The 27,865-nt window shown below is 43.2% G+C and overlaps 1 protein-coding gene across 1 annotated transcript; it reads left to right on the top strand.

Moving 5' to 3' along the window:
- Window positions 1-1,194: 1,194 nt before the first annotated feature.
- Window positions 1,195-27,154, top strand: PANX1 (pannexin 1). Its single transcript, XM_027677408.1, has 5 exons — window positions 1,195-1,408; window positions 11,180-11,319; window positions 20,613-20,836; window positions 22,329-22,999; window positions 24,734-27,154. Exons 1-5 carry the CDS (start codon window positions 1,228-1,230, stop codon window positions 24,817-24,819), a joined length of 1,302 nt encoding a protein of 433 aa, XP_027533209.1. The 5' UTR covers window positions 1,195-1,227; the 3' UTR covers window positions 24,820-27,154.
- Window positions 27,155-27,865: the final 711 nt, after the last annotated feature.

Below are 27,865 nucleotides of genomic sequence, written 5' to 3'. Positions count from 1 at the left end.
GCTTAGAGCATCTGTCTGACTGGAGTGGGGAAGTATGTGCTGAGACAGCTGGGGCTCATCAGCCTGGAGAAAGTGGCCCAGTGGATCTTCACAGTGTGTGCAAACAGTTGATGGGAGCATAGCATGGGTGGAGCCAGGTTCTTCTTGGCGGCGCCTTGTGAGAGGACCTGAGCAGATGGGCACAAACTGTGACACAAGAAGTCTACATCCAAATGCTGCACCTGGGTCAAGGCAATCACAGATATGAGTACAGACTGGGAGAAGAGCTCATTGAGTGAGTCTCCTAATTGGAAGCTCTCATGGATAAAAAACTGGACATGAGCCAACAGTGTGCACTCACAGCCCAGGTCAACTGCATCCTGAGCTGCATCAAAAGCAGCGTTGCCAGCAGGGCAAGGCAGGTGACACTATCCCTCTACTCTGCTCTCATGAGACACCACCTGGAGTACTGCATCCAGCTCTGGGGTCCCCAACATAAGGACACAGACACATTAGAGCACGCTCAGAGGAGGCCACAAAGGTAATCTGAGTGAGGGCTGGAGCACCTCTGCTAGAATGCAGATGAAGAGATTTGGAATTGTTCAGCTCAGAGAAGAGAAGACTCCATGGAGACCTCACTACAGCCTTCTAGTACCTAAATGGTGCTTATAAAAGAGAGGGAGAGCAACTTTTTACAAGGATAGGCAGTAATAGGACACGGGGGAATGGCTTTAAACTGAACAAGGATAGGTTTAGATTAGCTATTAGGAAGAAATTCTTTACTGTGAGGGTGGTGAGGCACTAGCACAGGTTCCCCAGAGAAGCTGTGGATGTCCCATCCCTGGAAGTGTTCAAGGCCAGGCTGGACAGAGCTCTGGGCAACTTGGTCTAGTGGGAGGTGTCCCTGCCCACGGCAGGAGATTGGAACTAGATGATCTTTAAGGTCCCTTCCAACCCAAACTAGTCTGTTATTCTGTGACCCCTAGGGACATCCCACGGCGCCGGCACGGCCCAGATCCCCTGCTCCGAGTTGGGAGGGCTGCACGATCCCAGTTCCCGCCATGAGTGGCGGCCCCGCCCGGGCACAGCGCCCCTCGCCCCGCTATGCCCGGGCGGGCCCGGGCCGGGCTGCGGGGGCGCTGCGGAGCCGCGCCGGGCGGAGCCCAGCCCAGCCCAGCCCAGCCCAGCCGCGGCGTGCCGGGCCGGGCCGGGCCGTGCTGAGCCGAGCCTGGCCACGCCGTGGCCGCCATGGCCATCGCACACATCGCCACCGAGTACGTCTTCTCCGACTTCCTGCTGAAGGAGCCGCCGGAGACGCGCTTTAAGGGGCTGCGGCTGGAGCTGGCGCTGGACAAGATCGTCACCTGCATCGCCGTGGGGCTGCCGCTGCTCCTCATCTCCCTTGCCTTCGCTCAGGAGGTCTCCATCGGTAACCCTGGCAGCCCCTCTCCCGGCCCGCGGCGGACAAAGGGCTCGGCGGGCGGGGGGCGGCGGAGCGGAGCTCGGGGCGGGGGGACAGCGCTCCGAGGGGCTGCGCTGCCGGGGATTCCCGCTCGGGGCAGGGCGAAGGGCGCCTTTGAGCCGCGGGGAGGAGAGCTGCCTTCCCGGGGAGCATCCCTGGCAGCAGGCTGTGCCTCCGTGCGGCTCACCCAGGTGTTCTGGACTTCCCGGCCAGCCCTCTCCGCGCTTCCCGGTGCCCTCCTCCTCCCTGGGGCATTCCCTGGCCGCTGCCGTGCTCCAACACCTCCCGAGCAGGAGCTCTATCTGCCCAGCCACCGCATCTTCTCCCATGGGAGCGATGGGGAGCGGTGGAGCCGCGCTGCCCTTTGTTTCCGAGCGCAGTTCAGCCTGGAGCGGGAGCGGCGAGCCGGGATGCGCCCCGTGAACTGCCCGTCTGCTGCCATTCCTGGCGCTCGGGGTGTTTTGCAGTCAGATCTCGAGGTCGTTCAGCAGCTGTCAGGGACAGGTGGCACGTAGAAGGCTGTCGGACCTCTGCGTTTGCACTGCGGGGGCACAGCGGTACCGTCAAGCTGGTCACCGGCAGGACGGGCAGTGGGAGAGCTCTCCAAAGCTTTCCCTTGCTCTGCTGCGCTTCTGCAACTGTTCCAGTTCAACTTCTTGTGGGACTCGGTAAATGAAGCTGTGCTTTACAGGAAAAGGGCCAAATTCCTAATTATTTTGCTATCTTTTTTTTTTACCCCTATTCCCAAGTTACAGAAGTACTTGTGCAGCAGCCCTTGGTATGGGGAGCGGAACTAGATGATCTTTAAGGTCCTTTCCAACCCAAGCCTTTCTATGATTCTGTAAGAATTACTCTGCATTTAAATGGCACTATATGAATGAATATTTCAAAAGTGAATAAGCAGTACTGTCCATTTTGATACAGGTGTGAATCACAGGACTTCCACCCTTTCAGAAATAGTTTGATTTGCTGTATGTACCTGTTGATTGGCATTCAGTGTTGTATAGCTGATCTACATCGTCTGTAGGATTGAGTCAAGTGAATATCAGAAGAATGGAAACTGGAATAGGGCTGCAAATTAGTGGTGAATCTGTGCATAGCATTAATCAGATACCAGACTGCTAAAGAGATAAGATGCCTCAGACTGCTGTATTCACATCTGGCTACACACGTGTTGCAGTAGATGTGGGTTTGACCCAGAGCACTGTGGCCCACAATATCTACGCAGGGGAATGAAGGACAACCAGGGAATACTAAGACCAGATCTGAGCCCTCTGGCTCCTCTGGTCGTTCAGAAACTGGACGTATACAGCCGTATTCTGTACTCTGACTGGCTGCTTTTAGTTTTAAATCTGCTACTGATATGTGCACATTTCTTCCTCTTAAAGCAATGAAAAAGAGGGTTGGCACTTCCACATACTAGCTTGTATATGGCCCCTTAGTTCTTCTTTCTGCTTCTACTCTAAAAGTGCTGGATGCAGTTTGAAACAATGCCTGTGTGTCAGAGTTTCTTTTATTTCTTTCATTTTCTTTCCTTACATAAAGAGTGAACACACAGTTGAACTGCATAGTTCAGTAAAATATGCCTTTCTTTCAGATGAGTTAAGTTCTCATCTTTCAATTATTTCAATATTCAACTACTTCAAATTGAATCTGTGACTGCAGTAGATTCATAAAGCAAGAATTAAAATGTGTGCTACATATTGCTTGTGCTTTATTTTGCTTATAATCCCGAGAACCTGTTAGAAGAAAACATGGGGTTAAAAACTGAGCTCTTTTAGTTGAAAAAATAAATATGAAAGTAAGTATGAGAAATACATCCAGCCCCTGGAGTGGGTGAAACTGCACCACGTGGTTTCCATACAGAAAGTGATAGTATATTGGCCATGCTGCTGTTACGGCTGTTGCCTATTTCCCACACAGTCCTCACAGCTTAGCAGGCTGGCTGCTTATGAGACATCCCAAAGCTGTTTCCGTTAAGGCTTTGGGGGAAACAGACAGAGTCTTGGGGTCTGGATATGCCCAGTTCTGTGAGTTCTGGTGTTCAGCCAGCGATAAAATAAGAGCAACAATTGGTTTCAAACACTTCCTGATGTAATCATGCTTTGAAAAAGCTCGGGAGTGCTAAACTGAGAGAAAATGTCAGGGTCCATTTTTAGGTCTGAAAAAGAGCAACTCAGAGGTGGATGTGAAAGTGTTTGGTGGAAACACCTGCCTCCGGGTACAAAAACCGAATACCCTTTCCAAAAATGAATGCTCAGCTCCTATTTCTGTTGGGATAATTGTATTCTTCCCACCTCAGATTCTCTTGGCACCTCATCCTGTCACCTTTCCTTCCCTGTCTGCTTTCCTTTCCATTGCAGTGTGGTATCAGCTACCAGTAATTTTCCTCCCCCACCCAGTTGCTCTTAATTGTGAAAAGTGAATAAAATGTTTACAAAGGCCATGGAGGTTTTCTGAAGCCATGAAGTAACTTTTAGTTTTGATAGAAGTTTCAGGAAATAAATAAGATTCCAGCTGAATTGCGGAGGATTTCTCTGCCAGGGGCGTGGAAAACCCAGCTGCTATGCCCAGCCAGGGAGCCCTGAGGAAACTTCTGGGGTTAGTGCCCATACTCCACTTCAGCACCCTTCGGGAGCAGGAAGAGATCTAACCTGAGTTTACTTTTGACTATATTTTAGAAACCCAGATTTGTGAGCATTGTAAGCTGGTTCTGGTAGTGCTTAGCTGTGATTGAGCCATTCTCTGCTAGCCATGGGAATCTTTGCTGCTTGAAATCCTTTACCTGCTATCTCTTTGCAGCTAGGCCTTGTTTTATACAATTTTTTGTAATTTTATATATACTGGAAATGTGAAAATGGAAATAACAATAGAATTGTGAGTATTGTGTTGTACATATATTCCTTAAATTATGGCTTGATATTATTTCCTTATATTATTTGGCAGTTCTTGGGTAAATATACTACAGATGAGCAGGTATTGTTGTAACAGAAACCATCTAAATGAAGCTAAATCACGTTTTTAATAAGAATAGGTCTGAGTTGGGATTGAGATTCCAGTTTTTGAACTCTGCGTGTGTATATTGTGAGATGTGCTTTCTTACTGTAAACAACTTGGTTGAAAACATAGATATTTATTCCCAAGGCACTGTTTGGAGCAGGATACCGCAGCCCTACGCAGGTAGTCAGACGAGCAGAGAAGAAATGGAAACAAGCTGCTTAATTTTGGCAGCTGTTTCTAAGTTAGTTCTGGGAAAAGTATCAGTGGCTGTCTTGGGTTGAAGCTGAAAGAAAAGCAGATGTGAGAGCTGTCCACTCAACATTTGCATCTTTTCCCATAGGAAGGCAATTGGGAATTGCTCATCTGTGCTTATCACCAAATGATGTTGTTTGACCTTTTGTATACAACAGCTTTCAGGCACTGCTGTGCAGTTGGCAGTCTATGCTGGCTGCTTTCACTGCAGCTTTGCATGGGAGGTGATGGCTCGGAAGGGATAAGAAGAGGGAGGGAGAGAACTGGAGAGGGGAGAGGAAAGGAATTTTGTGGTGGCCACAAAAAGTAGCCTTTACTACGTTTGACTTGGGTGTTGGTTGTGCATGGCTCATACATAGCTGGGATGAAGTAATCCTTGTGTTTTAGCATCTCTGTTTGTTTTAGCATATAAGAAAACACCTTGGAAACCTTTTCCAGGACACATAAACCATCACATGTTGAGTAAAGACACCTAAGAAACTTGGTTATAGTCATCATGAAGGCTTCAGTAGTGCTACTGGCTTATCAGTTGTGGCAGGATGTTGGGTTAGGAAGTGCCTGGCCATGGACCAACCCACAGCATCTGCACGAATCTGTCAAAATGTCAAAATGAAGATTTGCTGCACTAAAAGCATCTCATTTCCCACTGATGGTCTCTGGTGCATCCTATCCTGCTGGAGGGTGCTCAAAGGTGGCAAGGTGTAGCCTTGCCCTACCCTCTACACACCACAGGGTTAATGTCCCCATTGACCACTTTGGGCTTTCCCAGTTGTGACAATCCTTGCTTGCTCTGCTCAATTTCCACCTAATTTCTGGGCATTTTTTCCCACACTTTGTTTTTTTTAGTTCACATCCCTGTGGTTGGCTGCCTGTGGGATTTGAGGTGCTTTGGCCAGCAGGAAATGGAGGGTGTCAGTGGGGAACTCTGGGTGCCGCATCCCAACAGCTTCTGTGGGTGCTACAATGGCAGCAGTGCCCATCTGCAGCAACCCTTATTGCGTGTCCAGCTGTCTCTCTACACAGGTTAATCATATTTCTGAAACAGTCATGAGAATAAAATGTATAAAAGGAGAAAATTGTGACACTAAATCACAACAAATGCATAGGAAAAAACAGTCTTAACTCTTGAATTAGGCTTCTTTCCTCTCCTGCTACCCCCTCACTGGCCCTCTCTGCTATGTCCCTTTCCCTTCATGTTCACAAGTTGCTGGGGAGGCTTTTGGGAAATAATCCTATCTTGTGACTTCCGTAAGAGCCGGGGGTTAAGGTTGGGTTCAGTTTTAATTTGGCCAAAGACTATTACTATGGCAGCTGCTGGCTGAGAGCTTGAAAAACACTTCCCAGTGCTGCTGAAGCAGGCTCTATGCTAATAGTTGATGTTTGCACACCTTGCATTTAATTCAGCAGGATGCTCTGAAACCCAGGGCCTTAATGACAGAACTGAGTCAACAAGTGTGTGAGTAGCCTCAGTCTGGAGCAGCCAGACAGGCTGTGAACTTCTGTCATCAGATGTGCAGAGCCCAGAAGCATGTGCTGCTCTTTGGCATATAAGGAGTGCTCAGGACAGACTAGAAGTTTCAGCATCAGGTACAGGCCTGCCTGGGAGCCAGGACAAACTTATAAAAACATTTACTTTAATCAAATTTAAATTGTCATTGGGTGAACATCTTCAAATGTTGGTAAGATTTTTTTCTGTTTAACTCCTGCAGAGCCAGCTTTACGTTTCCTATGGGAATGATGGTAAGCTGCATTTGGTGCCAGAGTAAATTTAAAAAGCATCATGGGCCTCTGATGTTGCTTGAGATTTGGGGTACTACCAATGTTGGCAGTGCAGCTAGGTGGTCATCGCCACCATCTTGAGAGGTTTCTCCTTCAGATGAAGGGAAAATTTTTTCTTTTTCCTGAAGTCTCACTGGAGTGAATTTAATTCACAAGGTTTTTTTCCCCACAAATCAAAAAACCTATCACTCTGAAGGGAATCCTTGATAAACACCCAGCTCTTTTATCACTGCATGATTTTGAGACTCCTCTGAGAGAAAACTGGCAGCCCCTTGGAGAGGGAAAGATACTTGCTGGCTTCTCTGACCCACTCCACTTTCACATTGCATCACATGAGCGTTACATTCTGCTACTACTCCATTGCCAAAGTAAACCTTAGGGAACAAGTTCTTTTCTCCAGTGCACCCATTTGTGTCTCTCCATACTTCCTTCTTCAACGTGGTGTCTATTCTGTTTCACCCAACCTGCCACTTTGGTCTATGAGAAGCATCTATAATCTAATAAAATCATTCCCACTGGTTTGCTCTTAATGCATGTGCATACTCCCACATGTAAATTTCATTCTTCTTTGGCATGCATTGAGATATCCTTTGTCAAATTTTAAAATATTTTTTAATGTTGGTGTGGAGGATGTAACTTTGGATGGTGCCTGGCAGTCTGTACGTTGTCTGTGTGCCTTGATTTTCTTGTTTGGGTTTTTCTTTAGTGGCTACTCAAGTGCATAATTCTTGCTAGATAAAATCAGATGTCTGGGTATCATAGCTAGTTCATTTTGCCTTGTGGAAAATTACAGCAATAATTAATGGCTAGGTTTCCCTCCAAGCTTATGCAAATCTTTTTTGCAGTGTATTAGGAAACAAATAATTACTTACTGAAGGCTTAGTCCTGTCAACTACAACCATCTGATCCTGGTTCAGGAAAAATAATTCAGCATCTGATTAACTTGGATTCTTGGAAGTACTCTGTTGCAGAGAGTTAACTCTGTTAATTAGATGGGTAAGTCAGCAGAGAGATGATGAGCCACTGGAGAGGAAACCAGTCTGGCTTGCTGATTTTGTGCTCTCTTTGGTGAAGGATGCAGCCAGAGGATGCTGAGCCCTTGGCTCATTCTGCCTTGCACCCCAGCAAAGCAGTCAAATATTGAACAGGGACTGTCTTTCAGATTTGAGATTTTTCCTTGGGATTCTAAGAGTTTATTTTTGTAGGTAGTTTTCCTTTTTTCAGAAAACACCTACGGGGCAGTAGGGTGGGAATCACACATGTGTCTTGTATCCTGCTCATTTAGCATTGGTAGCAAAATTTCCACCTCCACTGGGCAAAAAGTGCCAGAGTAGGTCCACTGCTTGCATATCAATTCTGAGAAGTCCTAGCTGAGGCTGGGACATTTTCTTTTAAGCACCTGATGGAGGATCCTTTCCAAATGAACTTGCAAAAGTTAGGCAAAGTGGATGCAAAGGTGTAATCCCGGGGCAGAGGATCTCCACCTGTAGTCATGCTGGCTTTTACAGTGCTGTATAGGAGCTGCAGAGGAGCCAGCTGTAGAAGAAGAAGATTGTCCCGGTACAGACATGGAGGAGATAGCTGGAGGTTTGTTGGCAGAGCACCTATGAAGACGTGCCACGGCTGGGTGGGGTGACAGCTCGTCCTCAGTGCGCACTGGCTGCAGTGACTCAGGCTTGTACTCTGCACTTGGTTGCATGCCTGCAAGTAATCCTTGCTGCCAGCAAGCAGCTCCATGTGGCAATCTTATCACACTTATAAAAGTGACATTTTATTACATGTGGCTGCACACCTATTGCTGTCTTAGGTTTCTACAGATCTTTTGGGTGGTCTCTTTTTAGGATACCATAGTAAGTGGCATTTTTTTAATCCTCATTTGTTTGCAAAAGTATAAATCAGTTGCTCCCTCTCCAAAGCTGATTTAGGACCAGGGATTGCCAAGTATAATAATAAATTGGCCAAAGACTGTTGTGACAACCACTTAGCAAATGCAGTCATTTGTTATTCCTCATCCTTCTTGCTGCGTATTTTATATCCAAGGTGTTATCGTGAGCTTGTCTGCTGCTTTTCTCTTTCCCCATCTATTACATGTGGGAGCAAAAGATGGGAATGGCTTCATGTCACAAAGCTAGAACATTTTTCTTTTGATAGCAGAGGACTAATAGCCATTCATAAACTAGCTGTGTGCATGACTGCACAGTGTGTCTGTGGAAGGCATCTGGCCTTTTGCCTAATTTCTTCTCTAATGAAAACTACAGATTTTCTTTTTAACTTCCTCCAGAATAGCCCAACATTAAGTTAATTATCAATATAGATCTATTGCTATTATTCCTTTGGAGGGGAGAAGGAAGGAAAAAAGATGGAAAATTGTGACCATGTTCAGAGACATTTAATTAACTGTGTTCTGTGTATTATGCACAAAAACGTATTCTCTGTTTTAAAGTCTTAACATTACCACTATTACTGCGAAGTTGTAATTTACATTAACAAGTGTTTACAAACAAGACTGCATCTAGTTAATTAAAAAACAGTACAACAACTGGAGTGTCCCCAGCTTCTGCTTGATGTTGAGCTCTATCTGCTTGGCTCCCAAGTCAAGTTGCCAAAGGTTTCCAACCTCCATGCTGAAACACCAGAGTTTAGAAGAGTGTTGTTAACTGCTCCGCTGCAGCACTGGCATCGCTGGAGCTACTGTGGTATGAAGTTGAGCACATGACATTATGGAGAAGGCAGCTGGTTGCCTTTTTCATCACTAATTTTGGAGAAGGGTGCTGTTTGCCATTTTCCTCAGTCCTGCCTTTTAAACACTCCATCACTTTCAGTGGTGTCCCACCCGTTAACAAGAATGAACACATGGATTGTGTTTCTTATTGTGGATACACAGAGATGAATAAGACAAAGCAACACTCCATTGCTCTCCCTTTGAAAGGGTCACTTGTTTGCTGCTTTGCACTGGGCACAGCCAGCAACTGGAGGTTGATTAAATGATGAGAGCAGGGCATAAATGGTCCCTATCCAGTCGAGAGCAGACACTCTGATTGCCTGCTTTTTTATTTTCTTTTTCTCCTCCTTTTTTTTTTTTATTTTTTATTCTGGAGTGTATTATTTCTTGAGCTTCCACAACTAATGGAAATCTTCTGGAAAGCAGAAATGCACAAAGCTTTGGGAGAGAGCAAGTGTTTGTTGAGTGCCAACTCTGCTAAGTCACATGAACTCTGCTCTCATAAACAGTAACTTGTTTTCCATAAAAGAGGCTTGTGACAGGTCAAACCATGATGATCAAACCATGCCCTTATGATACTACAGCTTAATAAAGAATTATAATAGTGACTCATGTGGAAAGGCTTTTATTCATAAAGCTCCTTGACTACGCTACACTGTAAAGAGGCAGCACAAGTTACAAGTGAGTGTGGTTGGCTCCTTTTCCAAAAGAAGTTCTTATTCTCTGAACTAGTGAAAAGACATGGCAAATGATACAACCTTATATTAAATACCAATTCCCATAAAGCACACAGCAATGCCATTAGCGCGAACTTTGATGGATATATTGAGGGGAAAAAAGGTAGCAATATTTTCCCCCATTAGTCTTTTGATATTTGTAAAAGTGTTGGAAGTTGCTCTTTGAAGAGTTGCTCGTGAAAGAGCCATCTCCACTTTGTGTAATCATTTGATGAAATAGCTGTCTTATTTCAACATTTATGAAAGTTTACTGGAAATGTGTGTGTGGGGCGTTTGCTTTCACTATCAAAGCTTCAGAAGGAAAATTGAACCCCCTCATCCTGTTTTGCTGGCTTAATCTGAGGAGCCACTGATACTTCATGTCCAGTAACCACTCTTCCTTGCTGAGATATGCCGCAGAGAGTGTCAGCTGGTGCCTGGAGCTGGTCAGAGCAGAATTTGACCCTAAGGCTGATGCTGGCTAAATAGCTGCTCTTGCTGTCAAGTAATCCCCTGATCTTAATTTGAAGTTCTGAGCAGCTGGAGAGGTCCTGGAAATGAATGGGGATGACAGTGTTATGCGTGACCTTGGGCACAGCATATCACTGCACTGGTGAGGACGGGTCTGGCATCCTTTGGAGATGTCTGAGGCTACAATTTCTCTGCCAGAAGTTACAGGAGGAAATCCTTGTTTTCACAGATATACCTTGAACCCCTCAAAATAATTCGCAGGCTCAGAGGCAGGAGAAGTGGCAGCACCCTGGGCCAAACTTGCCCTTCCCTCATTGCAAGGACTGCCAGGTTGCAAGAAAGGTGTTTGAGGTCTTGTTTCAGTAGACGTGTGACCTGTAGGTTGTGCTTTTGGGCACAATGGCGGCTGTTGCCTCAGGACACCTCAGGACGCCTCATCTGATCACACTTTGTATCTGCTCGTTCCCCTTTGGCCAGCCTCAGTTAAGTGCAAGTGAGACAGGTTTTCAAGGCCACATTGCTTGCAAAACTTATGGAAATAGGCCTGAAAGATAGGTGCTTCTAATATTCTATCTTAACCCTTAAGAGACATCAGAGAGTCCCTGTGGGAGTTATACCCTTTGGATGCAGTGGGAACTTAGTGACCCTCCTCCCTCAGAGCTGCTGTGTTTTGTCCAATTGCTTAACCTAATAACTTTGGTTACCATAAAATCTGGAGTGTACACTTTTCTTCCTAAACTTTTCTTCTTTTTTTTTTAATATTTTGAGGATGTGGTAACCTTTGCTTTGTTTTGCCAGGTGCTCAGATAAGCTGTTTTGCACCCAGCTCTTTCTCCTGGCGACAGGCTGCTTACGTGGACTCCTACTGCTGGGCAGCTGTGCAGCAGAAGCAACCATCGCAGAACAACTTAGAAAACATACCCCTGTGGCTGCATAAAGTATGTATAGATCTCCATCTCCTGGAAAAGTTATTCCAACATAGAAATCTACCTTTGCCTCACTTTTCTTGCTCCTCTGCTCTGCTGTAGTCCTTGGCTTTGACTTGACTCTATTTTTAGAACTTTTTTTTCCCCTTACTTCCAAAGATGGTAGTAGTGGAGAAGGTATTTTCTGCTTTTAAATAAAGGGTCACCAGTTATCTGACACAAGAGTAATGTTAGGGTTGCTGTGTTGCCCTGGAGCTGAGTGCTTTACCTGGCTTTAGCCAGGAACTATTTTAAAACTGGAATACAGGACACAACAACTGCCTTAATGCTAGTATCAAAAGCTTATTTTAGGAAAACAGGGTAGTAAAAACATTTTATATTTTTATTGTGTTACACTTGGCCAATTATGCATGGAGAGAGACTTATGGCAGATAGGCATTTTTGAGAGATGAAGTTAATCACTGGTACCAACAGGTGTGACCCCTGTCTGCAGTGTGCTCTTCTTCATGTCTGCAGGCTGTTCCCTTTCAAACTGTGAGCTGGCTTTCACTGCTTCAGGTAAATCAGCATCATACTGAATGCACAGAAAGAGACTTATTTTGTGGGTAAAAAGTGCAGTGGGTACTAAGATACCTGAGCTGGCTCAAAGCAGTTAGCTGAGCTTTGGCAGGAGTTACAAACAAAGTCAGGGCCATGCCAATGCCTGGAGCTGACTCAGCTCAAGAGGCAGCATTGGCTTGCTCAGGCAGTGCCAATGCCAAAGTAAGAAGTGCTTTTGGGGCTCTGCAAATTTGTGTGCTGCCTTCCTCAGCCCTTTTATTACTTGCTCCAGCAAATGTTGGATTTTATGTGACAGTCACCTGCTGACAGCTCTAAGACTGCTAGTTTGCCAGCCATGACAAATAGCTTAGGCAGTCATACTTTTGTGATGCAACCCCTGTTATTTTGCTGAGTAGTGCTGTCTCAGGAATTGTTGCAATTCCTCAGTGACAGCTTAGTGGTTTGTGATGTTTCCTTGTAAATACCCTGCAGACTGCCTGCAGGAATACATATGAACAACAGAGTAAGAGGCTGTAGCAGAGGCTGGGCACCTTGTCTTAACCTCCTAGATCTATGATTAGCCACCTACTCTTCTAATCCAGGCATTGGGAGCTGCAGATGCTGTTTGGAGGGCAGTATTAATTAATATCCTTCTAGTGGTTGTTCCTCAGCTTCCATGCTTTACAAGTTTACAGGTAAGGAGTGGTTACAGCTATTAACAGTGAACTTTGGTTCCCAGTGTGGTATCTGAAGGTGTCTGGTTGTTCTTTGCATCCAGGGCTGGTGCTGCATGACATGGGATCACTTATGCATGAAGACTGGGCTTGCTTGGGTTGTCTCCCTAATCTTGCACTGCAAGGTACTCTGCAGATTTTGGCTAGATAATGAATTTAAAAATGGGCAGAGCAGAGCCTTTTGGGAAGCACAGTGATGTTAATGAGAAAAAGGAGCCTTCCTATGCTCAAGTCAGTGGAGACCTGACTCTGCAATGCCAGGGCAGGGATGCACACAGAGGGACAGTAGGAATCATTAGGCCCAGTTCTTCTTAAGACAACACTTAAAACTCTTTCTGATTTCTGGACAGCAGGGCTTTTATTTACAGGGTATCTCAGGTTCTTTCCAATACTCTGACTCAGTGTCTCACTGTATTGGCATGTTGGAAAGGCTCCGTAAAAAATGCTTAAGGAGGCATTATACAGTTTTGGGAGAATGAGATTGTAGGTGCCAATTCCTGATTAAAATAGATGGATTTTCTTATGGTGTGCTCTCTGTGCTCTGTCAGAGGGGCTGTCAAAGATTTGCCTCTCAGGGCAGTGCTCAGGGTGGTATAGAGAGGAAGTAGGACCGGAGAGTTCTTTAGTGAAGAAGCCAAATCATAACAACCTGCCCTGCTTCTGTTTTAAGCATCTGGTTGCCTGGAAGGTTGAAGGTTCAAACCCAGGTTGAATTACAGAGAAGCTGAAAACTTCCCATTTTCCTCCTATTTCAGAGTACAAGTTTGCACTGGGATTTTTGGTTTCTTGGACAGTAAAATGTACGTTTGAGTTCTGGGCAATCCCCAAAGCTTGGTACCTTTACTGGTTGTCCTTTCTGCTCTGGGAGATCTCTCCCAATGGTTGAATTTATCAGTTTGGAAACTTGTTTTGGAGTGGAGAGGAGGAGCGCACTGCAACTTTTTGGGTTCCTTGACTCTCTAGAGATCTGTGTGCTCCTAGAGGGTGCCCAGGACCTTTCTCCATGCAGAACAGGAGTTCTGAAATTTCCAGTGATCCTGGAATAACTCTTCATACTGGATAACCCTGAGGAGAAAGCAAAATGAGTTGTGTACTGAAATACACAATTCAGTAAACAAAATACCTGCAGGTAGATAAATGTAAAGAAGAGACTGTGGTAGGTCGTGCCCATATTCTTGGTTTAACGCTAAGATTTCCTCCTCTTTGTCAGTGAAAGAGCTGTCAGAATGATTATATGGTTGAGTCCTCTGACAAACCTCCTCTTCAGGTTTGACATTGATGAAACCTACTGTGATCAGGCTTCACTCTTCTGTTGTCTCTGTTTTCTTCTGGGATTGTCCATTCAGGCTTAATTCTCTTAGAGGTTTCTTGTGTCTGTCTGAAGTGTCAAAACAGACATACTGGTTTCTAAAGATGAGTGGTAAATAGAGACAGACAGTGGTGAGGTGGGATAGAGGAGATATGTATTTGTTCCCCCTGTGCAGATAGTTTGCTTATTGTCTCCAAAGGTGAGTGCTGCACCCGACAACTTATTTTAGTAAAACTTGTCTTGATCCTTAACTGGAATAGGGACAAGCTTTTGGCCACTGTGTGTGGGCAGTCTAGTGGTCGAGGAGACTGCAATATGAAGCCTTTTTAATCCATAGTACATAGAAAAATTTATAAAACTCACGCAGAAGAACAGTGAGCATCATCTTACTGGGTCTTGATAGCCATCAGACATGATAGCAACCGAGCAAGTTGAGGGGTAGTTGAACACTGAGTGATGACCTCATTATAGCCCTGAAATCTGGATTGCTAGGATGGAGCTCCCTATGATCAAGAGTCTTCTAGGGATAGATCTTCATGGCCTTAAGCTCTGCCAGGGGAGGTTTAGGTTGGATATTAGGAAGACATTTTTTACAGAGAGAGTAATCAGACATTGGAGTGGGCTGCCCAGGAAGGTGTTGGATTCACCATCCCTGGAGGTTTTTAAGATGAGACTGTATGTGGCACTTAGTGCCATGGTCTAGTAACCATGGCGGTGTTGGATCAAGGGTTGGACTTGATGATCTTGGTAGTCTTTTCCAACCCGGTTGATTCTATGATTTTTTTAATTACTCTATTTTCTAGTCTATTATTAGTTAATGACAAAGAGGAAGATAAAGGTAAGCAAAGTAGAGGTAAAGGGAATAGAGAGTTGTTCAGAAGGCGGCAATTTGTACTGTGCAGGCAAACAGTTCATGTGACTGACAGCAGAGAGAAGAGGTCTTCACACATGGCATAACTAAGAGAGGTCAGTCATCTGGCTCAGATCTCTCTCAAAGTGCAGGGCAAGTGCTGTGGGACCTTCTGAAAGCATTGCATACATAGAGTGGGTCTGGTGTGAAACTTGAGTTGTCAAAAACCCTTACTTTTTGTAAAAGAAGATTTACCGTGAACCTTGTTCTTTGAATTACTTGTCTGTGAATACACCAGAAAAACCCTCGAGGTTATTATATTCATGGTATAGTTATAATCATGATTGTTCTAGTTACTCAGTGTTTGTACAGCTTCTTAGTTGACTGAGGACTCCTCATGTTTCACCTAGAAACCCTACCCAGAGGGATTAAGGGCTGTTAGAGTAAGGAAATCTGAATGCAGATGTGTTTATTAACAATTCTTTGAGAGTGTAGTGTTAGAGCTACTTCAATCTGTTGCAGTCATGCACTTTACTCGTAAGAGAGAAGCAGCAATCTGTTGATGTAAAAGAGTGAGTTAATATAGTTCAGTGGGAAATGAGACTGGTTTAATAAGATTCAGTGGGAAGATACACTTCATTATTTAGTACATGGAGGATAGAATCAGACAAAACTGTAGGGGGATCCTCGTGTTGAGTCATGAGGTTCAGAAAGGACCCCCTTGTGTTCTAAACTCCTCCTCAGAGGGGAGTTCAGACTTAGTGGCTAGATTCAGACTTACTCCCAGACTTCAGCAATAGTTTATTTCTAAAGGAAATCCTTTATATCACTTAGCTAAGATTTCAAGGTTTAGCATGTTTTTGATCACTTACTGACAATGTGTTATGGCAAGGAATCTCCCAGCCTTGAGGAGTAACCTTGAGAGGTATCCATACTCAAGGTATGCAGCCTACAGCCGTTCAGGAAAGCTCAGCAGGCCCTGGGCTGCCCACTGGTATAGAGTTTGATAATTGACTTTTAGTCAATCTGTATACCAGCAAGAGGTCTGGGTCACCATTCCAGACAGCCCTTGACTACCAAGTTGCCATCTGTCCCCCAAAGTCCAGAATAAACTGGATGCAACCATCACAGCCTCCACTGGTGAGTATGGCTTGAGCTAATTGAAACTGGACAAATACAGTTTTTCGGCTATATCAAAACAGAAAGTATTTAACAGGCGGGATATGGTGTGGTTTGAGATTCACTAGTAGGTTTGAAGACAGGATAGGATCTCAATCAGAATGATGAGTCATTTATAGCTGTTTCTTCTGAACACCAATGAGACATCTCCCATTGCTGCAAACAGGAATAGGTTTGTATCCAGAGGGAGTTTAATACCTTTGCTTCTGGAAACATGTAATTGCCATCATTTGCCTGTTTGGAGAAGCCTTTGCTTAAGCTCTTCCCAGTGACAGACAGAAATTTGGAACTGAAGAGGCAGACACTTCGCCGTGTTCATATATTGTAATGAGAAATATTGTAATGTCAGGTGAGGGAAGACACTTCAGTGCTTCCTTCTTTGTTGAATACTGTCTGCAAATTAATTTTCTCAAACCTATTATCCAGACCTGTGCAGCTTAAAGCTTTGTGTTATTGTCCTTGTGCTATTGTTAGTCTTTGACCGTGGTCAAATATGGTAGAGGTCAGAATGCTTGCAATCAGCTTGTATGGTGTTTGCCCAGAGGAAATAGGGACTGAAGATGCAGTAAAATTAGAAAACTGTAGTTTTCTAAATGCCATTGAAGTGGTTTTCATCTTCTGCCAGCCATCTTTATCCAGACCTTGGCAAAACTTTCTGTAGACTAGGTCCTTGAAAATGCCTTTTATGTCAGTCCACCAACACCTGCTGTATTTTCTCTGGATGATAAAAGTGTATTTGAGGTTATAAAGAAGTTATTTAAATGCCCTTTTAACTTATTTGCTGCATATATACTGTGTTTTAGAGCAGTTGAAGCTGGTGATGTTATGTAACAGGCTGTTTTGTGTTTTAGTCTGATTTTCTCTTTCACGTTCAGGAGAGTGTGGTGCCCAATGCCTCTTTAAAAGACAGTTTTGTGATTCCAACATCTTATGTGCTTATGCAAACGGATTACTGGAACACTTCTTCTATACCCATGCATATGTTCTGGCTGAACAGTGAGCTGGTTGCTAACAAATTTACTTAAACTGCCTATAACGTACACAGAACTCAAAGGCTTGTGAAATGAACTGCAACAGTACAGAATAAGGGGCAGCAAACCTCTTGGCTTCCTAGTGTTCTGCTTCCTTGGGAACCTGCTGTCCCACTCAGTGGGCTGTCAGACTAAGGGTCAAGCAAGGCAGAAGAACCTGCTTCCATCGTCTTTAGCTTTCAGGAGCTCAGCAATACTTACCAGAAAACATACAGGGGACTGCCGTTCATGTCCCTGGGGTGTGTGCCACTCATTTCGTCTGTCTCATACTGAAGGTTAATCAAACAATAGCTGTGTCTAGTACCTTCCAGAATGTCAGATTAGTTTAGTTGAAGCTCTGCTACTCTGTTTTTGAGCGCCAAACTCGATGGGCTCTTCCCTGTCCTTTTCTCCTTGTAGCTGGGTGGCAGTGAAGACTGAACAACCAAGTTGAAGATGTGTTGTAGCCCTCAATGTACTTTGACTAATGAAGTTCAGAAAGAAACATTTTGAACCATTTGATGTTTTATCCATTCTAATGTGTCTGTTGTAATCTGCTTTCAGAGGACTTTTCTTCAGTTATGCAGTCTCATACCATTGTGAACTTTCTGTTGAAAAGGAACTTGATAACTACACAGCAAAGGAAAAACTGAGTTTTACCTCTAGACCAGTATCTTTCTTTAGCATATCTTTGACCACACAGTACTCAGTTGGTGACACTTCCCATTTAACTTCAATCCTGCAAACTACCCAGGACTGAAGTAGCATTTCCTCCTTGTGTATTTGGGGCCTTGGAAGCAAATAAACCTTAAAACCATAAACCATAAAAGAAAAGTGGGTGGCATATGGTCATCTGTGCATGAATACCATGGAGTCCTCTTCTTAAAATGGGAAGTCATTATGTGTGACTGTAAAATGTAGACAGACGAGCTGGATAATCTGAGTCTGTTGCTCTGAAATCTAGGACTCATGCCAGATAACTTTGCATTTTCACTTCTGCCTGTTGGTTCAAGGCCTTAATTTTTAATGATTCAAAACAATTTGCTAGTTATCTAAGCCTACTGTTAACAAATAGAACAAGCATATCTTTCATTTTCAAAAAAGCCAGAATCCGAGAAGGATGGAGTCGTGCGTCAAGTGCTGTGGAAGGGCTGACAAATACAGGCTTTTGTTTCCAAACAAAAAGAGCTGGACTAATGGTCACGCTGCTGCTCTAGTTTTGAGACCATTCAGAACAGAGCTGCACAGTGTTTTCTCATGCTGCCATAAGCTACAGCTTTGGGAGCGACGAGAACCTGGCAACAGGAAGCCCAGCAAATGCATGGCAAATGTGCCTTTGCCCCAGTGGTGTGATGCTTCTAGGTGAAGAGGCAGTGGTGAAGGAGTTGGGGAGAGGAGGATGTGCAAGAGAAGATGGCAGAGGCAGGTTTTCTTAAGGCAACAGCCCAATGAGGTAGGGGAGATGGGGGGACTGGAGGACGTCTAGGGCAGAACAAGAGGGCTGATGCCAATTTGCTACACAAGTGCAGAGTGTACCCACAGTCTTTCAAGGTATAAAGGAAGAGGTGGAGACTGGGACAATGGAGGTTTGGGGCTGTGACTTCAGTGTGTCAACTATCTTGCCTCTTGCCACATGTCTTGTAGGACTCGGGGTAAAGAAGTCTCAAGGATTAATGGGATACCACTAGTGGCATTTCCAGTTTTGAGGATCAGAAAGGAAATTCATAAATCTCCTATGCCTGTAAAATTTTAAGTGAGTGAGTAGTAAAGCCAGGTGGTATAAACCAACGTAAGGGGCTTTGGTTGCTTCTTACTAAATCACTTTTCTTCGTTGTTTCTTTCCCCACCTGGTACCAGTGGAAGGGAGCTCAGAGGTGTATGACACAGAAGTAAGTGTAGTCAAACAGGTTTTGCAGCAATTTCTACATAATATAGAATTCAGAGAACTGACAGAGCCTGGACATGCAACCATAAAGCTGTGGGTAGGCCAAGGCATCCAGGACTCAGATCTCTGAGACCTGGTGGCATTGTCCACAGGGATAAATAAGGAGAGCAGATTCTTGTGCTGTTGGGCTTGAGTTGATGAGATGTTTATAAAAATGTGCTGGACATGCATGCCAGAGCTTTACATCTCAATTGGAAAAGCTAGACCTAGAAAAAAAGAAAATAATCTGAGGTTATCTGCTGTGTGCAAAGAGGGAAGAGAGGTGGTAGTGGGGGCAGAGCTCTGGACAGTTTTTATGGGCTGCTGGGGGTAGGAGAAGTCAGTTTTTATTTATGATCTAATATATCACGTGCATTCCTACTATCAATAATAACACAGGATTTTGCTTTAATGGTAGATTATATTAGAAGTAACTTTCCTGAATAAAATGTTCAATAACATATAATTACCTATTTTGTGCATGCAAAACTTTAATCTTTCTTCATTAATGCAAATACAGGTTAACACAGTAATATTAGGTCCAGATTCTCATCTTGTTAAATACCTACAAATGTAAGTGGAGCTTTTCCACTGGCACTGATTAATGACTTCAGTCCAAGTTTCCTCTAAAATTCTCCACTGGCTTTTTCAATGACTGTGCATGTGCATATGGCTGTAACACTTAAGATGTCTTACATCTGTTTCACATTTATTCACCACAACTAATTTAAAATTCCTTCGAAACTGATGCTAGATTTGAGTTTAGTGTGCTTGTTATCAGAAGTTGAATGTAATGAATTAGAATTTGGCCAAATTTGTAGTACGTTTCATTAACTAACTGCTTGTCTAACCAGATCTTACATCATTTCCCTGTAAGGGTAATGTTATGTATGATTGTACACCTTGAATTTAATGTCACAGTAGATAGAAAATACCATCTTTCCAGCATCTGGGGGGAACTAGAGTTCAAATCTCATGATAAAAACCTCCTACTTGCTTATGAGTAGAAGGAAGATGGAAAGACTTAAAACTGTTGTATTTTATACCTGCTTCAGCCCTTTCCCTAAGCAATGGGGACTGTGTAAAGGCTGACTTCTCAGTGCTGCATTAACACCAGACGATTCTGGTGCTGTATGTTGGTTTCCATTTAGGTGTTACCTGAAAATAAATACTCTGAAATATTGTAGCCAAACTTACATCCTTTACAGTTATTGTACATCATGCATTCTAAACAGATGTGTTTGCAGGCAGATGCAGAGCTATTATGGGTCTATTCATTAACCTCCTGACAGCTAATGGAAAGCAGGAGAGATTTTGCTGGTGTTTGGAGCATTCTAATTGCTGTGAACAGTAATGACACATCTGGGAGGGGGTGTGACACTATCCTCTTCTTCCAGTCAGCCTCTCTGATAGCTGCTTTGCTGTTTGTTGTTGCCCAGGTTAGTGCTGTGTTTCTCAATGTCAACTCGAGCAGTGCAGTTCTGAATATGTTTGTGTGTTTGTTTGTTGTGGCTTTTTGTTTGTCTCCTTTTTGTGGGGGGGAGCTCTAAGCAGCAGTAAGGTCACTGGAGCTGTCTGGAAAGAGATTTTGCTTCCCTGCATATCCCAAAACCCGCAAAAGTGGGTTTTACTAGAAGGATTTAAATAAAATGTAAGGGAATTTAGTAGGCTTATAGGGAACTTAATACTTATAGGGAATGATTGGCTGACTTATTTTATATACAGGTGAAGCTTAATGAGGATTTTTTTCTCCCTTCAGTTCTTCCCATACATCCTTCTGCTCGTTGCTATCCTGCTGTATCTACCATGTTTGTTCTGGCGCTTCACTGCAGCACCTCACCTTTCCTCAGACCTGAAATTTATTATGGAAGAACTTGACAAAGCCTATAACAGGGCAATCAAAGCTGCTAACAGCATTCGCAGTGGAGACCCCAGGGATCCTACTGACTTGGTTCCAGCTGTTAATGAGAACTTGACACAGAGGTAAGATGTTGGGGCTTGGCTTTCTTTGCTGTTTTCTCAAGTTCTTAACAGATATGATGTGTGTACTCTCTTAGAAATATATTGCAAAGGTTTGAATGGTGACCTGACATACTTAAATTTGGTTAAAAAAAAAAGAAGATACCTGAAATGATTACTGTGGGCACTTGGAGCTGGAGCTTATAACTTTCTTTTTTTGAAGAAAACATTTAATGAGCTTTTCAGATTACTGACTACCTGAAATATTCTTATTTCTTTAGTTGTAGTAGGTGTTAAGTATTTTTACCCACCACAATGTAAGAAAACAGAGATGCTGCAGTCCTCAGTTCTTAATGTTCTTGCACACTGTAAGTCAGTTACTTGTTATCTCCTGTCCTTTAAGATCTAGGTCTGCAAAGCTTCTGATCAAATTAAAAAACAATAAAAACCAAACACCAAAAGCAACCCCTCCCCCCTCTGATCAGATTGGTGCTCTATTCTGATCAGATGCAGTTTCTGCTTCCTTCTACATCAGGGTACCTGTTTCTCTCTGCATATGGGGGTATACTAGGGACTTAGGTCCATTCTTTAAAATGTGGAGTTAGGTCTTAACAAGTGAGATGCCTTCCAGTGTTCTATTATTGAACAAGTGCTTGGGAAGTCTGATTTTCCTCATTGATTTGCTTACTAGACTTCTTTTGTATTGGAAAAGAACAAAAATATTTTTTTTGCCATGAAGTCTATACCCTTTTTCAATTTTCCAATATTTGAGCTCTTTTGTCTCTTAAGTGACTTTTCTGTATTAGAGTGACAATATTCCTCATTTATTTGCTGTTCTGTTGGTCTTCTACTGACTTGTATAAAACTACCCTTGATTTACCCCAAAAGAGGATGTGGACCTGTTGGAGCAGGTCCAGAGGGGGTCACCAAGATGATTAGAGGGCTGGAACACCTCTTCTATAAAGACAAGCTGAGAAAGCTGGGGTTGTTCTACCTGGAGAAGAGAAGGGTCTGGAGAGACCACATTGCAGCCTTCCAGTACCTAGAGGGAATCTACAAAAATGCTGGAGAGGGAGTTTTTAGAAGGGCATGTAGTGACAAGATAAGGCGGAATGGCTTTAAATGGAAAGAAGGCAGGTTTAGATTAGATATTGGGAAAAAATTCTGTGAGAAACCTGTGAAAAACCCTGTGAGAGTGGTGAGGCTGGCACATGTTACCCAGAGAAGTTGTGGATGCCCGATCTCTGGAAGTGCTCAGGGCCAGGTTGGATGAGGCTTGAAGCAACCTGGTGTAATGGAAGGTGTCCCTGCCCATGGCAAGGGGGGTGAGGCTTGATTGGAAGTATATGATTTCTAAAAAACTCTTCCAACCCAAACCATTCTGTGATTCTATGATTTTAAGAGGGATTTTGATCTCGTGTTTATTTTAGATTACTAGATTTTATTGATGTTTGAGGTAGGTGAATGCTGCAGCATCTGCTCTATATGATTTGGTGTTTTTTTCTCTCTTTTCCAGTTTGTGGGAAATATCTGAAAGCTACTTTAAATACCCAATTGTGGAGCAGTACCTGAAGACGAAGAAGAATTCCAAATGTTTAATAATTAAATATATTACCTGCCGTTTACTCACACTAGTAATTATTTTCATTGCAAGCCTCTACCTGGGCTACTACATTAGTCTCTCCTCTTTGAGTGATGAGTTTCTCTGCACTATCAAAACTGGGATCTTAAAGAATGACACAACTGTTCCAGAAGTGGTTCAGTGCAAGCTTATTGCTGTTGGTGTTTTCAAGGTACTCAGCTATATTAACCTGATAGTCTATCTGCTAGTGATGCCACTGGTAGTGTATGCAATGTTTGTCCCATGGAGGTGGAATTCAGGTATTCTCAAAGTGTATGAAATCCTGCCAACTTTTGATGTTCTGAAACTTAAATCAAAGTGTTTTGATGACTTAAGCCTTTACCTCCTATTTCTTGAGGAAAATGTGAGTGAACTTAAATCATTTAAATGCCTCAAAGTGCTGGAGAACATTGCAGTTTCTGAGAAGTTTGATGTGATGCAGCTTTTGGTAAACCTTGGTACTATTAAGACTGATACCATAGATGGGAAGCCAGGGACAGCTGAGTTGGAGAAGCCTGAGGAAACAACTACAGAAGAGCTGGAAAAAGATGCAACAGAGCTACAAGGTAAGCTGATCTAAGTATGTATTCCTGCCAAAAACATTTTAAAATATTCTATAAGACAATGGACTCACCTAGTCCTTGCTATATTGTCTGCAGTATAACTGCTATAACCTCACATTTGTGCCAGAAGATTGTGGTGTTGCAAGTCAGTGACACAGGCTAGACCCTAAAGTGTCTGTAAGTTGTTGGTCCTTGCTAGCACATCTGCTGGAGCACCAAGAGGCTTCAGCTGTCTGAACCTGAACTTCTTACAACCCCCTGCACAGTAGAAGAGCACTAGATTGGTCTACAGTAGGTTGTGCTTGAAGAAGCTCCAGTAAGAAAGTTGGTGGTTTCAGGACTTTTTTTTTCAGAAATTAGCTTCAAAGTGTAGTAACTACTGCTTCTGCTTCTCATTCAGGCTTTGGCAGAAGTCTTAGGTGAATGTAAAAATAAGTCTGATGCTCAGAAATGCTGCTGGCAGAGGAAGAGATGACAAAAGAAGGGAAGTGGGACTGGGGCCAGTGAACACGCTTCTGTTCTGTTTTACACAGAGAGCAAGGAATACTGCATGTAAAGTGATTTTTGCCAAAATGGTCAGAGTCAATCTGAATTGGTGCAAAGATTTTCTGAATATCCCACCGGTTCACAGACACGATAGGCTCTGAGCGATCACTCCTGTATGAGATATAGTCTAGGATTCTGTCCTAAAAAGTGTGGCATATCTTAATTGTGATTCCAGTTCCATCCTCAAGTGCAGAAATAGAGAAGCCAAATATCCAGGGAGAGGCAAAAATCAAAAGGTTTTACAAAGTCCTTCACTCCTTGAAGTGGTGATTCCTTAAAATGTTTGGCAGCTGACCTGAGTAGGTGAGCATGATGCTGGGAGTAAATTAAAGAGCTGTTTCAAAGGCAGGAAAAAAAATCTATTTTCTCTTGAGAAAGTCTGCCCTATACTTAATAAAAAAGAAGTAGCAGTACTCAGGTGCTTACTGTTCCTCTGTACTTAGGTCAAGAAGTTCTGGTAGACTGAGATCTGGTAGGCTGAGATTTGGAGGAGAAGTCAATTTATATAAGCAGAATTATTTTTGAACCAGAAGAAGCATTTCTGGCAGCCAGCTCTAGTACAGCAGTCAGGAGTAATTCTGACAGTGTATAGTTTTTCTTGTAAATGTGTCCCTTTATGAAATGACAGGTGGGTGGGTTTTGGTAGGAGAATGTAAGAGCCCAAGGTGGAGGTCTCTGCTCAAGGAACTGAGAAAGTTAGTAGAAAATCCTACTCATTTTTAGCTGAAAGCAGAACTTTTGAGACCATTTTCATCTCACAAAAAACACTTGTAAGACTTTTGTCCAGAAGAGAACAAACTTGTGCTTGTAGCTCTGTTAAAACGTGTTGCAGAAAGAAGCTGCTGTTTCATGACCATCTCTGGCTGGTGCAGCCTTCTCCTGCCTGGGGGCAACTGCAGGCTTCACCACTCATCATCTAGGCTTCACCCATGGCTCATCAGATTTTCTTCTGTGGCATCAGCATGTTTTAATTAGTAATCATGTTAACAAAGCAGTGGTAGATGCTATCTGGGCTAGAGATGTGCAGGGCATCCTGCAGCTGGGTGCCACATCCGGACAGCCAGGGGCAGCTGAAGGCAGCACTGGACAGCCAGCAGTGCAGCACGAGCTTGTTGGCAGTTCCTTTGTACACAAGAAGATCTTGAGTGGTTTTATAGCTCATTCACTTCTAAAGTTTTACTTTCTCTGTAGTTTTGACAGACCATAATGCAAGTGGCAACGTGAATCCGAGAGAAGACAAAAGACTTCGCCAGAGACTTATAGATTCTTCATGCTGATGCTTCCCTGCTGCAGGAGGCAGGAGGTCTGTTCTGTGGGAAGGCTCCTCCTCTGCCTCTGCTTTGCTCAACACAAGGTGCTGCTCTTTGAATGCAACCATCTCCATTGCCTGACAGTTCCCCAGAGGCCAAACTGGTTTACAGACTACTTGATATATATTCAGGAGTCATGTGCCTGAAAAAGCAGGTTGTAGACTTTCATTATTTATTTAAAAAGACCCCAAACAAACCACACCCAAGGAGCAACAAGAATAAAAGATTTCTCTCCTGAGTGACAAGTGACGTGCATTGAATGCAGTCGAAGCTGGCGGCTGGAAAGAGCTCACACCACACTGTACAGGGATGGCAAACGTAACCCTGCATGTAACAAAAAGAGATGGCCACGTTGCATCCTGAGGTGTTGGTCTGCTGGGAGTGGCCGTCTCAGTTCTGGGGTTTAAGTAAGGTAACTTTGGGCTCTCTGCCCTGGAAAAAGGGGTTGGGAGATGGGTTTTTTTAATGAGCCTGGTTAATCTGTACCAGGTGGTGGCTGGCCACTGATATTGGCTGTGTCTTTATGGAAAAGATAGAGGTTGCTCTGTTCAGCCTGAGATGTCTTGGTTAGTCATACTAGCATTCATGTCTGGCATTAAGTACTCGGCACTGGTGGAAAAGAAACTACAAACAGGCTTAGAATAAGGGAGTACTGTAAACATTAGGGATTTTGAATTTTCCATGCATTAATAAATTAATAATGTCTTAACACCTTTTTTTACAAAATGTACTGGTATGTGAGCTAAACATTAGTTTAATTTCTCTCTCTTAGTTGTTTTGGTCTTAGTGTCTAACAAATCTGCTTTGGAGTTTTGGACTGAAGATCAGAGAAGTTGGTTCCGTTTCTGTAATGCTTTGTTGAAGTTGTTTTGTAGTGTTTTTATGCATGGAAGCTTTTTCGACGTGTTTGTAATATCAAACGCAATATTAGTTTTGCTGTTTTCCAAGCCACGCTTGAGAAGACAGACTTACTTGTATTACAGTAGCACCTGAATGCCTCAGCAGAGCCAAACACCTGATAGCCAAGGTGAGGTAGATGTAAATACGATGAAAGGTGGTTCTCCCCATGCACCATGTGACTGTATTAATTAAAGATAAGATGCTGAAGTGGATTGGAATAGACAAGGGGGAGTGTTTTTAAACTGCAAAACTCTCCTGGTTTGTTATTGGACTCTTTGGAGAGAGCAGTATTCAGCTTTAATGTTGTCTCTCGGGCCCAGGACCTCAACCTTCAGTGAGTGTTAAAATGACCTTTGCCTTGAAATTTTAGATACAAGATAAGGTGGGTGGGGGGTGAAGCACCGCAGTAGCAAGTGTGTATGTTTCACAAATGTTATATGCTGATTTATTTTTCTGTATTGTCCATGTAACTGAAATTATTTGCCTTTCACCTCTTCCAAGTTGTCTTTTTAACCTGCCCAGAAGTAGGATGAACTTCTTTTATAGATAGATAGGATGTCCCTGTTCCAGTTCCTCTGTGTCACCCACTGTTGTGATTTTGTCTGCTAGCATTCTGCATGTGGCTGTGGATGAGGGAAAAGCAGAAGTGATTGGTGTTACCATTTTTGCACAAAACTCTTTCAAAGAGAGTGCACCTACTTGAATTCAGCAGCTGTTGTTGAACAAGTGGATTCAAAAGTGCTGCCATACTATACTTTGGGCTAGCATTACAAGAACTTTTCAGTTATTATACGGCTTTTAGCTAATACAAGCCTTATTTTAAAATAAATCTTTAAAGCAATAGTATTATGCTACCTCTGCAGAGGAGAGCAGCACAGCTGCAATCCTAATGTCTGTTGCATTACAAGCAAGAAACAGGGCTTGTGTTGGATAGTGGTGGTCCAAACTGCTGAATTTTTTTGCCATACTTCTGACAGCAAACCTACAACCCCTCTGACCTTTTCTAAATTCTTTGTGGCTGTGCTGATGTGTTGCTGATGGTCCGTCATATATGGGCAATGCAAGTGCACATTGTGCATTGTGTGTTTTGGACAAGGAGCTATAGTGCAATAATAAGATTTTGTGATGTGAATGTATTTGAACTGTTTGATGTAAGTAGAGTTCTCAGTCTTTAAAATTCAAAGCTCCTGAAAGCCACGTGTTCATGTTTCAAGTTGGATATGTACCTAACTTTTAACTAATTCCCCTTTTGTATTTAAAAATATGACTTGCTGGAGTGAATCTCTTGTTGTCTTCTAAAGCACTCAATAAAATACATATAAATTCTCCTTGGTTATTTAAATAAATCAGTTCTGTGAACTACAGCAGCATAAGTGACTGAAGGTTCCAGGAACAGTCATGTGTCACCATCTGAAAACATGTAGTACAAAACATGTGATCTGATGCTAAAACCCGAGCAAACATTTGGACAGTAGTTAAAATTCTGTATTCTCATAAAATTGTCAGAGCAACATGAATGGGTTCAAAATCTATTTAACCTTTAAAAACTATTGAGAAAATGTCAGCACATGATAAATAGACTGTCCATTGTGTGATTTACTATCTAATAATTGGCCACAGTTTCAGCATTGCACTTTTCAACTATATCTTTCTGTTTTCAGATGTGTTTCTGAACTGCCTAGCTCAATTCTACTTACGTTTTAGTGGCACTGTGCCTGCTGTTTTTTGCCATTTTCAAAAGCTGGGCTTAATTCCAATCTAGGTCTTAAGGAAAAGAGTCCATCTTCAGCCTCTTTGTCACTACACTTTTTCTAGAAACAGCTACATGCATCTGTCCTGCTGTAAATACCCCAGAAAGTAAAATGGCAATGTTAAGATTCAGCTTTGGTTCATGCCATCCTTTTTTGACCCTTCTCTCTCCATCACTTGGATATTAATAGTCCTCCAAAGGCAAGAGAGTTGCAACTAGCGCCTCTGCATGCTCTTTGCCTTATAATGGCTCTTAGCTTCCTTGTGAGATTTAAAACTTGTGATTTAAAATGCAGAGAGACAGTAAAAATGTTTATGTCATTAGCAGATGGTATGCCTCTAAAAGCAGCTGTATCCCGCTGTT

This window comes from Neopelma chrysocephalum, unplaced genomic scaffold (assembly GCF_003984885.1).
Source record: "Neopelma chrysocephalum unplaced genomic scaffold, ASM398488v2 Primary Assembly neopelma1_43, whole genome shotgun sequence".
In the NCBI taxonomy this organism is placed as follows: Eukaryota; Metazoa; Chordata; class Aves; order Passeriformes; family Pipridae; genus Neopelma; species Neopelma chrysocephalum.
This window is presented reverse-complemented; position numbering and strand designations above follow the sequence as displayed.